Raw genomic sequence first — 14,146 nt, 5'->3', positions numbered from 1 at the left:
CTGGATGGGAACTTGCAACAGCAGTCAACAGAAAAGGATCCCAACAAAGGATTCTTTGGTGCTTCTCGTGGCTCAGTGGATTTGGCACCCTTTTCAAGGTACCAGATGAAGGACTGTTGTCGCTGGTCGGATTTGCTTTGCTATTTCGGTCCTGCACTCTGTTGAGGGGACTTCAAGGAGTGGAATCTGGTCTCTGGAGGTCCAGCAGGAGCCCACCAAAGTTTCAGCAAGAATCAGATTTTGCAGGACAATGCACAGAACACATGCTCAAGATCTCAGGGTATTGGTGGTTTGCAGCTCAGGAAGGTCACAGTTCATCAGTGGATGGCTCGAAATCCAAGCCATCGCAAGACTGATGGGTCCCTACAGTCTCTAAGCTGGAGTCTTCATCTTCAGGACTCTTATGTTGCTTCAAAGAAGGGGTCAGCACAGGCAGCGGTTAGACAGCAGGCAACTCTGGTCGATGGAAGTAGTTATAGCAGTCTTCTCCTCTCTTCTTCGTCTGATCTCCTGTTCCAGTCGTCGACTGTTCTTCAGCTCCAAGATCCAGGCTAGATATACAGGAACCCACACACCTCTGCAAACTCTCTCTGTAGTTTACAGAAAGGGGTGGGTGGCTGTCCAATCAGGACAGCAAGCTCCCCAGTGGGAACTGGTTTCTCTCAGGCACACCAGAACACAAACGTGAGCAGAGCTTTGGAATCTCCCTCACTTCCTGCCTTCACAGACATGCTGGAGCCTCGGTGGGCTACACCAGGGGTTCCAGTCAAAGACAAAAGAACAACCAGGACCCCCCCCCCACCCCCACCATGGATGGCAGAAGGACCCAGAAAGGACAAGCACAATCAATATTGTGAAAAAAAAGAAGCCACCATTCTAGCAGAATGGTGACCCTTCTGTGCATTACCGCGGCTGATTTGACAGCCTGCATGTAATATTAACACACATGCAACTTAAGTATGTCCACTGCCACCAGCCATAATAGTATGCTTGGAACAGTGAGAAAGGGGATACCATGTATCTCTGCAGCACTCCACATAAGGTGGAGTGTGCTGGTCTCACTAAATAATATGTAAAGGGGCTGAAGGAACAAGTTACTTACCAGTAACTATTGTTCTCCAGCATGGGTTTGGCATGGATTCACATGTTCATGAATATTCCCCTTCGGCAGGCCGGGAATCCTCTGTAAAAGAAAGTTTCACTTTCACTTACAAACTGTATTTCTCCTCTAAACCAATCACTAAACTCTGGGTGAAACTGCCCACAGCCAATGACTGCCCTCTCCCAAAGTCCCTCCTCTGACAGACATCTTCTGATATGGTAGCATGTACAGTGGCAGTATTACCAAGAAGAGCCGCAAAGGGCAGGAGGGAGGGTTCGCATGTGAATTTATGCAAGACCCATGCTGGAAAACAATAGTTACAGGTAAGTAACTTGTTCCTTCTCCAGCATGAGGTCTGGCATGGATTCACATGCTCATGAATAAAGAATACATAGCAGTACAACATTACACAACCACAGGAGGTGGCAAGGCTCAACAGACGCAATTACTCTTACCTCCGGAACAGGCTCACCTTCAAGTGAACAGGTTGCGTAGCACTGCTTGGCCGACCTTGGACTCCTCGCTGGAATCTCTGTTGACGCAGTAGAATCTTATGAAGGTGTCTGTGGACCTCCATGTAGCAGCCCTGCAGATGTCCAGCAGGTGCACACCAGACACGAACGCCGTTGTCCCAGTGATCGCTCTGGAGGAATGGGGTCTTGGACTGCGGGGCAGCGGTCGGTTTGCCAACAGGTGACAGTGTGTGATACAGATGGAGCCACCTCAAGATGGAAGCCTTAGACAAGGCCTTCCCATGGTTCACAGGATCAAAGTTCACAAATAGTTTAGACGTCTTCCGGAAACTCTTTGTGCGTGCCACGCTGAACTTCAGAGCATGAGCCACATCCAGCAAGTGCACAGTCCTTTCCGCCGGCGACAAAGGTTTCACAAAAAACACAGGCAACACCAAGGGCTCGTTGAGGTGGAATTCCGGAGGAACCATTGGCATGAAGGAAGGGTGCGTTCGAAGCACCACCCTTTTGTCGTGAAAAGTCAGACATGGCTGTTTGTAGGATAAATCCTGGAACTCACCCACCCGCCTGGTGGAGGTGATGGCCATGAGGAACGCTGTCTTCCATAAGAGGAACTTTAGAGGGATCTGATGAATAGGCTCAAAGGGGGGCCTCCATGAGCCTCGTCAGCACCCCGTTGAGTTTCCATGCCGGGGCAGGAGCCTTCACCCAGGGAAAGATCGAAATAGTGCTTTGAGGAACTCCTTGACTAGCTGGTGTGACCAAAGAGAAGAGCGCCCTGTAGATCTGGTGTAGCGGGAGATAGCCGCCAGATACAGCCTTAATAGAGGCATGTGCCAGCCCTGCCTTGGCCAAGGACAACAAGTACAGAATAATCTGTGGGGCTGTGACCCTAAGAGGGTTGATATTCTGCGACCTGCACAATGTAGCGAAACGCTTCCACTTGTGCCCATAGCACGATGATGTTCTGGCCTTGGCAAGGACCTCCCTGCTGTCAGCCGGCAACTGGCATCCTCCAAACTTTAGGGCTACAGGAGCAAAGCCCTCAGGTTCAGCGATCCTGGGTCCTGGTGCAGGATCGAGTCTCCTTCCCTAGTGAGCAGATCTGTGACCACCAGCAGTTTGACCGGAGGAGACGCTGACAGGCTGAGAATATCTGGGTGCCAAATATGCCTTGGCCATGCCAGGGCAATGAGTATCATCTTGCATCTGCACTGTTCGAGTTGATTGATGACTCACGGCAGGGGAGGGAGCGCGTACAGCTACAGGCCTTCCCACAGGAAGGAGAACGCATCCCCAATGCTCCTCGGCTGATGGGACCTGCTGGCTAAGTCCTGGCATTTGGAGTTCGATTCCGTTGCAAACAGATCGATTTGGGGTCTTCCCCACTTGAGGTAGATGCGGTACACCTGATCCTGCCAAAGTTCCCACTCGTGGCAGGTGTGCAGCTCCCGGCTGAGGGAGTCGGCGATGGTGTTTTTGACTCCTGCCAGGTGAAAGCAGATGAGGAACATTTCTTGGTCGACGACCCATTGCCACAAGTCCTGCGCCTCTCTGTAGAGTGCTGGGGACTGGGTGCCCCCCTGCTTTTTGATGTAGAACATTGTGGTGGTGTTGTCTGTGAAGATCCTCACCACTATGCCCTTCAGGGAACACTGCCCGCATCTCCAGGATATTTATGTGGAGATCCTTCTCTTCTGGCAGCCACAGGCCTCTGGCATGCAGACATCTGGTGTGGGCCCCCAAGCCCTCGAGGGATATATCCATGGTGACCGTCTCCTGATATGGGGGGTTCTGAAAACCTGTGCCCCGGGCGATGTTGGAGAGGACGCCCCACCACCTTATCGCTCGGCGGAACTCCTCATCGAGGGGGACCTGGTCTGTGAAGCTTCCAGACACCTGTACCCAGCGAGCGTCCAGGAACTCCTGAAGAGGTTGCATCTGTAGCCTGCAGAGCCGGATAAGGTAGATGCACGAAGACATCATGCCGAGCAGCGACATAATGGTCCGTACTGTGGCGATCTTCAGCGACAACAGCCATTTCACCTTCCCCTGTTTGGCCGCTACCCTCTCCTCCGAGGGCGATGCTAGGCAGGAGACCGTGTTGAGCCTGACTCCCAGGAACATTGCGTTCTGCAATGCAATCAAGCAGGACTTTTGATAATTCACTGAGAATCCCAGATCCGTCAGCAGCTGGACGGTCCTTTCCGTGTGCCCGACGGCCACTTCCCTTGACTTGGCCCGGATGAGCCAGTCGTCTAGGTACGGGTACACGTGAACCCCCTGTAGACATAGATGGGCCGCCATTGGTGCCAGGCACTTCGTCAACACATTGGGTGTCGACATCAGGCCGAAGGGGAGGGCCTTGAATTGGTAGTGTCTTCCTTGCACCACGAAGCGCAGGAACTTGCAATGCTTCCTGTGGATGGGAATGTGGAAGTATCCGTCCTCCAGATCCAGTCACGTCAAGAAGTCTCCTTCCTCCAGTTGGCCGGGCATGTGCTGCAACGGGATCATCCTGAGTTTTGTGACTTGAGGTATTTGTTGAGACGCCGCAGGTCTAGAATGGGCCTCCAGCCCCCATTCTTTTTCTTTACTAATAAGTATCTGGAGTAGACTCCGGAGCCCAGGAGTCGTCTTGGAACTAGCTCTATCGCCCCCTTTCACAGCAGGGCCCGTACCTCTTGCAAGAGATGAGCGATGTGCTGTTCCTACCGGGCCACCAGAAGGATACGCAGGCATTTTTGCTGAAACTCCAGGGTATGCTTGTGGGGGAGAGCATCCAGCACCCATCTGTCGTTGGAGATCTTCCACTCGTGACGAACCGCGACCGCCAGCCCAACGTCTTGGCCGGTTCAGTCCTGCTTCGGCACCAGCGTCCCACCTTGGGAGCGGCGGGAGCTCTGTCCACCCCTACTGAAAGCCTTGGAACGGCCTAAGTAGGCGTCCTGTGTCGTGGACCGGGAGGGGTTGATGGTACGATGAGGAACCTCCACCGAAAACCTTAGTCTATCTACTGGACTTTCCGTCGGAGGCGCGAAAGGAAGAACGGTGTTGCTGAAGAATGCCCAGGGCACAAGCCGTCTCCGTGTCTGTCTTGATGGCCTGCAAAGACTCGTCGACGGTCTTCCTGAAAAGGGTGTCCCAGTCAATGGGCATATCCAGTACTCTCGTCTGGACCTCCTGGCGGAAGTTGGTGGCCTTCAGCCAGCCTCGACGCCAGAGACAGACACTGTTCCCCATCTGTGTGAAATCTGTATCCGCGTTGTCCAGGGCCTGGCATGGTCTGACACAACCTCCCCTTCCTGGAGGAGTGAGATTGCCTCTACCAGTTTGTCGTCAGGTAGGAAGTCCAGAATAGAGGCCAGTTTGTACTGGAGTTCTCTGTCGTACCTGACCACCACCGGCAGCGCATTGGCCGTCTTGACTGTTGATAGTGTAGAGTAGATGATCCTTCTCCCCATGGCATCCAACTTCTTTCCCTCGCTGTCCGGAGGGATGGAGGACAAAGACGAGGGGTAAGATTATCTCTTCCTCGCCGCCACCGATAACACAGAGTTTGGCGACGGTTGCGACCATATGCATCTGGGTGCGGACTCCGGCACCCAGTATTTTTTCTCCAGCCTATCCCGCTTGGCTGGGGCTGTGGCCCGGTTCTTCATCAGGGCCAGGCCCTCCTCCGAAATGTCATTCAGGAGGGGTACTGCCATGATGGTCTTCCTCTTTGCCTTGCGTCTCTGGTAAGTTATGATATGGCATTTGTAACGCGCCTATGCACAAGTGTTTCAAGGCGCGATAAGGGACATTCCTTTTTGGTCTCTTTGGGGTCTTAGCTGGAAGAGTTCGGACACTTTGGTGATCATGGAATGAAATGACCCAATGACCCAACCTCGTCGAGAGGGGACGCCCTCAGCTGCGGCAAGCCGCCCGCCGTGACAATGTCGTAGTCATCGCTGTGTTCATTGTGTCCCCCCTTGGGGGGGAAGGAGTGGGTGGCAGAGGTTGATGAGGAGGTGCTGGGTGGCCCTTCCGCTTTTTCGCCAGAGGTTGATCCGAGGCCGCCAGTGTCAGGGGCATCCTCCTCTGAATTTCCAACACCAACATGTGCGCGGTCGAGAGTATGTCCAGCGACACATCTCTTGCAGCCGGTTTGTCAGGCTTACTAGGCCAATGAGCTGCCGGCATTTCCATCGTCTCTGTTTCTGCTGTCGTCTCCGGCTGCGTTTCCGTCATCATCGTCCCCCATGTCCTCATGGATCGTGTATATGGGCCCCTGGTCTTCCTCGTCTGATGACGAAACATCAGTTCCTTGGAGTAATACTCGATCTGAGGACGCCTCAACCCCCACCCCCTCTTTGCACCCTGAGGGGCTGGATTCGGGCTCAACTCCACCATCCTCTTTGCCGGTGTCCTCTCCACGGCCCCAGTGAAGGCCTTAGGGACAGGTACACTCTGGGCATGGCCAGGGCTACCTTGACCAGGTCAGCCTCTACCAACTCGATCGTTGAGGACAATTTCTCTTGCGCCGTCTGTGCCTTTTTAGGCAAGTCGATCGCCTTTTCTTGCACCTTAGGCTTTTCGAGCTTCTCCTGCAGCTTAACCAGGTTGGCCAATTTCCTCTTTGAGGAGGAGCTGGATCGATGGTTGGAGATGGAGGTAGATGGTGAGGCTGAACACGCCCTGCCCATTGAGGGACCCGCTTGCACGGTGACCCCAATGGAGACGGACTTGCAGTGCTTGGCCTGATCTTGGGCCACCACAGATGGAGAGCCCTGAAAGGACTTAGAAGCCCACTCCTCAGACCGGCCGGTCCTGGGTGAGGGATGCCTCTGCTTGAGGCACGGGGCAGAGGCTTTGGCGCTGAGCCACGCCGCCAGTCTACTATGACGATCTTTCATGGTTCTTTTGCTGAACATGAGGCAGATCTCGCAATCTCCTTCTCGGTGGTCCGGGTGGAGACTGTAGATGCACTGAAGGTGTTTGTCCTCTAAAAACACGTTCCGCAGTTGGGACAGAGCTTGAAAATGGAGCTTTCCTTTTTCTTCTCTTCCGATATGCTTCCGGAGTGCGGAGTAGGTCTGATGGCCTTCTGGAACTTTCTAACACTCTATGATCATTGCCCTTAAGGGGCACGACATTCACAGACAAACGGATACTCGTTTGTCAGCCAATGTAAAGAAAGAGCACACTGGCTCGGTTTGATAAAAATAGGACTTTTTCTTGAAAAAGCGTGAAAAACAGAACAGCCCACAGAGCAAAACTCGAGGACACCAAACACTTGAACGTGCGGTAAAAATCTGAAGATGGCTGCCAGAGGAGGGGCTTAGAGCGAGGGCAGTCAATGGCTGGGGGCAGTATGACCCATAGTTCAGTGATAGGTTTAGAGGAGCAATATCCTTGAGATATGGTCTGCAAGGTAAGTCAAGAGAAAATAGAAAGGGAATGGACATGCCCAGTGATTGGGCGCTTCTGGGGGGGGAAGTAGCACAAAAACTAGAGGAAAAGGGAGTCGGGATGATTGTGAATACAGCATGGACTTGCCTGCTGGGGGGGTTCCCCAGACCGCAGAAACTTAAGCATATTAACAAATTGAAAGACCTAGCATATGTGCTCGTAAAAAGAAGGATTGCCATGGGATGGAAGACATGTCATAAGCCACGAGTGGAGGTGTGGTGGAAAGATTTGCAAAAATGGGCGGAGGCAGAAACCATGGTATGGCAAGAGGCAAGCACTACAGGGGGTGAAGAGGAGGCGGGAAGCTTGATGGCATGGAGATTATTAATAGCGGAATTGTTTGGAACAGTACAAGACCTGACAGGATCCACGGTGTGCGAGACCCCACCACGTGAGGCAGATACGGAAGGCTTGGAACAAATAGGCTCGTCAGGGGGAGGGAGGGGGGGGAAGCAGTGACCAGAATAACTTAATGAACATTTGTATTGCTGATGCATACACTGCGTGTTTGGTTTGTATTGTTTTTGTTTTGACAAAATAATTAAACAATGTTTTAAAAAAAATAAAATAAAAATAAAAAGGGAAGCCCAAGGGGCAACATTGCACAGAAAGTGTGTGTGTGCTGCCTGTATATGCCCACTGGTTATAGGAAAGGATAGATTCAAAAATATACTATGGAGAGTCAGCAAAATTACTCCCATAAAAAGAGGAAAAGAAAGGGTGAGTGGGGAAAAAGGTTCCCACTCACTGAGGAACATGGAATAATCCACAAGTCCAGCAAAAAGTGAGCTTTAGCATAGAAATTCAAATCAAACCTAACAACTACTCAAACGGTTTGGTAGCTATGGTCGAGCAGCCAGATTTAGTCTAGGAGGGAGAAGGGCTGTAGGTGAGTACAAAGACCTTTGAGCACACATAGTCAAGTAAACATTTACACACTGTAGTTATATACAAGTATGGTTATTTGTTATATAGACTAAGGCAATGTTAAACTCAATATGCAATTCAGGTAAGTAGAAATAGTTCACACAGATAGACATATACATTAGATATTGGCTATTGCAATGCTCAATTCAAAAGGGGACATTTAGATGAATAACAGGCAAGTAGTAAGAGAAGCATCAGGTTAGCAAATCATTTCATAAACCACATTTACTGGAAGGAGCAATACTGGTAGGTAAATAACTTTGTAGGCCTTAACTTTAGAAGTCCAACCCTACCTGGGGAATGAGTGTCTCAAGGGTCAGATGGAGGCAATGGAGACCAGTGACACCTGGGCGGCAGAACAAACGAAGGCACATTTTGGCAAAATTATACGTTCTCAGAAGATGCTTTTCGTAGCAGGTAAGTCATGGAAATTGATTCAGAGTATTAAGGGTGCTAGTTAGGCCACCTGAAAGGTTTCAACCCTAAGCACAGAGGTCCTGAGGCCATGTGAAAACACAGTTGGTTTTTCCACCCCCAACATGACTCAATAAGCTCTGGAGGAGCGCGGAACACACAACAAAGACTCAGGTAAGCACCCGAGATGGAGACAGTACCTTTTCTAGTGAAGAACAACAGTGTCACCAGCGGGTCCCCAAGATAACACACAGAAGCTCTGGTTCGGGTCTCTGGCCTTGGAGGCTGAAGGAAGAACATTTGGCAGGAGCAGACGATCCGAATCGGTCACAGGGATGCCCAGCAGACTATCTTTGTGGAACCAGTTTGGGGAGACTCAACACAGGCTTCATAGCAGAAGCGGTTGTCACCAAACAGACTTTCATCCTTCATTTGGTCCACGACTCAGCTGAGGGAACTCCTACGATCAGGATCAAGTCGCTCTAGGCCCAGACAGATGGCCACGAGTTTGCAGCCAGAACCACACTTGATGAGACAATGCACCGCAGCAGTGCCAGTGGTCACAGTGTATTCAGAGATTGCAGGCCCCAGAAGTTTGCAGCTCACCGTGGGATGGCTCAAACTGTAGCTGGTCTCGAGAACCAATTTTGCCCATCAGTCCAAGGGAGGAAGTCGCCTGGTCTGGATCTTCCCTGTCGCACAGAAGAGAGGGCTGGAGATGTATCGGTCACTCAGTCGGCTCTGGCAGTCGCTGGGGCTGGCTGCAGGCGTCGTCCTTTCTTCTTCGGACTGGATCTTCCAGAGGTTGACTCTTGCTTCTGCATCAAGACCCTTGCCTTATATACAGGAACCCAGCCAATCAGCATACATGCTACATTGAATCTTGGGGTGGTGGATGTCGGAACTGGTTCAAAGCAGACATACTGGAGGACAAAGACCTGGGGAGTTTTGGTGTCCTCCGAGCTTCCTGTCCTCCCAGACATACTGGCGCCTCTGGTGGGCTTTCCCATGGAAACCCGGCAAAGACAAAAGACAGATCAGGAGCTCTCCCACCCAGGTCAGCACAAGAAGGCTCAAGTAAAGACAAGTCATTGTGAGTTGGCAAAAAAAGAAAACCTGCACCATTTTATGTCAACAGCTGCAAATACAGTCTGTGATGTAAGTTTTACAAAATCAGTAGAAAATCATCCACGGCCATTAGCCACTGCAACAAGAAAGTTCCAGGAGAATTGAGAAAAGGGATACTGTGTGTCCCCTCGGCAGTACACCTAAGGTGGGGTGTGTGATCCCACAAAAAGTGTAGTTAGGATAGAAATTATCCCCCTATCCTGGAAAAATCATGTTGGCACAGGAAAATAAAAGAAAACCAAAGAGGGAAACTCAAGGAGCTTCCAGCAACGCTGCACAGAAGGTGCTGTGTATGCAATAGTAAAATACAGATGCACAAAAAGATGGAGCAAAGCAGGCCATCAAGAATAACCAAAAAGGGTTCCCAGAGTCACAGAAAAAGGAGTGAGGAAGGAAAACGGTCCCTACTCAGCCAGGAGAATCTGACAAAACCCCAATAGTCCAGCAAAATTGCTGGGGGACTCACCAAGTGGGGAGAATTACACACAAGGTGGAAATTCTACCTAACACTGGCCCCATCTGTGCTACTTCTACCCTTTTACTTAAAATAGTGATTTCATGATGCTTGCCACAATGATATTCTTCCTGGATTTGCTGATGGACATCAAAAATTCCTCTGCTGGTGCACATACAGCTACTGACGGATGCTGTGAGATCTTGATGCGGACACACAGCTCTTAATGATGCTGTGGTACATTGGGATGCTGCTGCCGAGATACACACATCTCTTTACCACTGACGCAACATGTCCCTTAATATGGCGTTAGTACTTTGGGATCCTGCTCCTATGAGGACAGACAGCAGTGTACAAAATCCATGGTGAGGTGTAGGAGAATGAGTCCCCAATGCCTAGACTCCATAGGCACCTCGTCGTCTTATTTATCAGTGGTTTACAATGTGGGTGCCCTGGACCGATCAGTGGTTTCAGATGTAGGTGTGAGACCTTACAACACACTCAGATCTTGCTGCCAGATCTCAGTGCTTTTAAAGCTCAGGGAGTGCCTTACCTTCCAGAGCATAGAAGTCATGGAAGAGGTCATGGCCCATTCCTACTAGGTCTCAGATGCAAGAACGAACGAACGAACGAACGAACGAACGAACGAACGAACGAACGAACACACTACATTAAAAAACAGACAAGAGCAGCAGTCGTTAAATTCCTAATCCTTAAAAGCTTTTATCAGTAACATTTGAAATAATTTTTATATACAAGAAATTATTTAGCCCGAAGCGAACCATACACCCTGTAAACACAGGGCTGCACACCATCCTGTGGTGTCGGGAACATCAGCACCTCAAGTTCTTGCAGTCGCTTGGAAGGGCACGTGTGTTCCAGAGTCCTGGTCTGATGCTGCGGAGAGGTCAGGATGTGGATAATCTGACAGACAGCATCCAGTTATCTTGTGAAGGACTGGCATGTCAAGCAATTCCTCCTCGGTCAACACGCCAAAAAGCACATATCACTTCCTCGGTGCAAAGTGCTCAGTGTCACTCTCTAAAATACATGGGGCCTCATTACACGGACGGCGGTAAGGGTTAACGGTCACCGTTAAAGGCAACGGTGACCGTTAACCCTTACCGCCGTACGACGAGGTCCCTTTGCGGGTTGGAGGATTTAACGCCAGCTTCTTGCAGGCGTTAAAATCCAACCCGCTAAGGGACCTCGGAGCTAATTACAGCACCGCAAAATTGCGGTGTCGTAATTAGCGCCTTCCCCATTTCCATAGAGCCCTATGGGGCAGAAATGGGAATGGGGAAGGGCAATGGCGGAAAGGGGATTTACCGCCCATCCAACCTTGGAATGGGGCGGTAAATCCCCTTTCCGCCAAGGCGGTGCCGGTATTTTACCGGCATGAGCCATGGCGCTAATAGCGCCATGGCTCACCGCCTTCCGTGTAATGAGGCCTATGGTCTTCTAGGGCTGGGTGCCTGGTCAGTGATATTAGCACGGTTGTTAAAGCATTTCTATCTAAACTACATGAAAATAGCCAGAGCAGGTTACCTCAAGGATTGTCCATAGGCCGATTTCGGCACTCCAATTTGGCACAAGACTCCTGCTAAAGGGGTTAATGATCTAAAACACAAGACAGTGCAGATAGAAAGAGCAGCAGGATTCTTGCAAACAACATAGACCAGTCAAGGACGTACTGCTCAATTAACAATCTGGGCAAGAAGGGATACATGTAGTCAATTCCCGTTATGTTTATAGCGGACCTTTCATTTAGTATATTGAAATGCAAATTGACCTTGCCTTCACAGCAAATGGCCAATACGAAAAATGTATCAGTTTCCTGTGAGCCAGCACTACAAGCCACAAGGTGCCATCGGCATATGATTGCATCAATGAGCGTTCTAAATTGTGCTGAAAACTATTCACTTACCAAAGAGCCCGGTCCCTTCCCTGAGGTATGCCCTATGTTCAAGCACTCCACTCCTGCCTCTTGGTAAATCCGAGACACCGTATCCACTGCAGACTCTGGTACCTCTAAAACCAAACCCAGCTCTTCTGCAAACAGGAGATCAAGGGCTGTAGAGAGAAAATGACCGTCAGGCCCACAACTTTGAGGAACAATACAGTACAGAATTCGTGCATGTCTGAGCTAACATGATGCAGTAAAAGTGCCACCATTATGGTGTTTTGCTTGCCAAGTGCAACAGTATTTCAGCAGCATCCCCCCCCACCCCCCACCCCCCACCCGAGCGGGCGAGGAGTGTTGGCTTCATTCACGTGGCTTTTTGTCATTGTCGGATTCATTTTTTAATGGTCGGATACATGTCATCAATAGAACATGATAAACTCATTTTCTCGTTCAATAATGCTCATAGGAACGAAAAGTGACTTTAAAACTAAGCAGAAAGCTGCACGTATCAGCTTTACAGATGTATGCAGGCAGGCAGTAAACTCAATGCAAATAAGAGGTTGCCAACCTTCGAAACATTCGAAGGCATATGGTTAAATACGACATAGCCATGCAATGTGCAGCTAGGGATGACATTCTGTGCTCAAATGAGTATGTTAACATGGAGAATGGACCTCTGTAAAGAGGACATGGAATATGGATGCCGTCTGCCTGAAACACTTACCAAAAAAGTAATCACTTGCTTTGGGGTCGTTTGACTTTTGTCTCACAGAGGAACTTCACCAATCTGTCACTTGCCTTGTGTACCAGTCAGTGATTCAAGTTTCCTTACCGATAACTGATTATTCCTTGAGGGGTCCTAATCTAAGGACTCACATATTTCCCCATTCTAATGATGCAGCTAATCAGAACGTAGACCATTTCTCCTGTTTATTTCAGGGACAAACCGCATGGCACAGTTGGAGGAGGACAAGCTTAGTGGTAACCCCATGGTACTTATTGCCCTGTGCCCAGGTAAACCAAGCACCAGTGATACAACCGCTGACCCTTAACCTGTGGGTAGAAGCCCAAGAACATTCCCAGCTACGAATTTGGGACATTCTATAAAATAACTTACCTCCCGACTTACCTGCAAAGGTTATAAAAAACAAAAACACACATTTAAAAAAAAAAGACTTGCATGCAGAATTACATGGACTGTGTTTACCTTAAACCCCGTTTGGACAGTCTTTTATTGAAGGTGCCCAGTAGCAGAGGGGTCTCTCAGGCTCCCATTTTGGCACTAAGGATATTCTATCATCCTACACAGGTTTCAGGCAGTAGGTTGAAGGCAGTTTTCAAGCAATTATACTGCATTGGCAGCCAATGGGCTAACACTTTTCTTTTTTAAATCCTGCTCTTGCCATTGTTTTTCAGGGCTTCCTCGGCTCAGGGAGAACACGAGGGGGCCTAGCCGGTTTAGGTCCATTGATTATCCCTCTCAGTTTTTGTGGAGGTGGCTTGGCTGAGTGGCACTGCTGCTGACCAACCAGTATGGATGGTAAAGAAAAAGTGTCTAAAAAGTAAGACACTCCCGTCCCCTGCACACCACATATACTGAATAACACAATCAAAAAGTTAATAGCAAGTATTGCATTTTTACTTGTGTGTTTCACAAATTAATCTGATTAGAAAGGTAATGGATACACATTACAATTTGTTTCAAGTAAAAAAAAAATGCACTAAAAGTAACCCCTATAACTTTCGGGGTGAAGCTTGGTTGTACAGCTATTCGAAGCTCAACGCTTTTCGGGGTGTGAACCCCTTCTTCAGGAGCAAGTGATTGTGTAAAAATATACATAAGGAAAATCAATCAGGCTTTTATGCTCTTTAGGATTCATACAATTTAACAACAGCTGACAGTGGTATATATTCAACATTGTTAAGATAAACCGGCATCTCCAGAAAAGTGGATCACTGTGCTGATAGAAAAACCTTCAGGCTTTAAACATGGCTATGTAGTTGATGTGCACCTCTAGCATCTATGTACGTGACTACTCCGTTCGTCTTATTCATGGGATGACCCACTTCAGTCCATCCCACCCTTCAATTGCCAAGTCATTAGAAAGTTCGGCCTTAACGTTATAGGAGAATGATGTTAAAATGGTTGACCATTAGAAATAGCCTTTATTATCCCGTTATTAACCTTGATAACTACTCTCACAATTACTTGACAATATTGCCTAAATATGGTAAGTTTAATCCAACTCACAGAGTTCCTGCCTAAATTCCTGCCTCTAATGAGAATT

General features: G+C 49.3%; 1 protein-coding gene across 1 annotated transcript in view; it reads right to left on the bottom strand.

Moving 5' to 3' along the window:
• Positions 1–14,146, bottom strand: part of PFAS (phosphoribosylformylglycinamidine synthase) — a 786,527-nt gene that overhangs the window by 104,085 nt on the left and 668,296 nt on the right. The window contains exon 23 of the mRNA XM_069651729.1: positions 11,880–12,025. Coding sequence (XP_069507830.1) covers positions 11,880–12,025 — 146 coding nt within the window. The remainder of the gene's footprint in view (positions 1–11,879; positions 12,026–14,146) is intronic.

Source organism: Ambystoma mexicanum, chromosome 3p (genome assembly GCF_040938575.1).
Source record: "Ambystoma mexicanum isolate Mex_15411 chromosome 3p, UKY_AmexF1_1, whole genome shotgun sequence".
In the NCBI taxonomy this organism is placed as follows: Eukaryota; Metazoa; Chordata; class Amphibia; order Caudata; family Ambystomatidae; genus Ambystoma; species Ambystoma mexicanum.
Note: the sequence above shows the minus strand (reverse complement) of the source record. Positions and strands in the feature narration are given on the sequence as shown.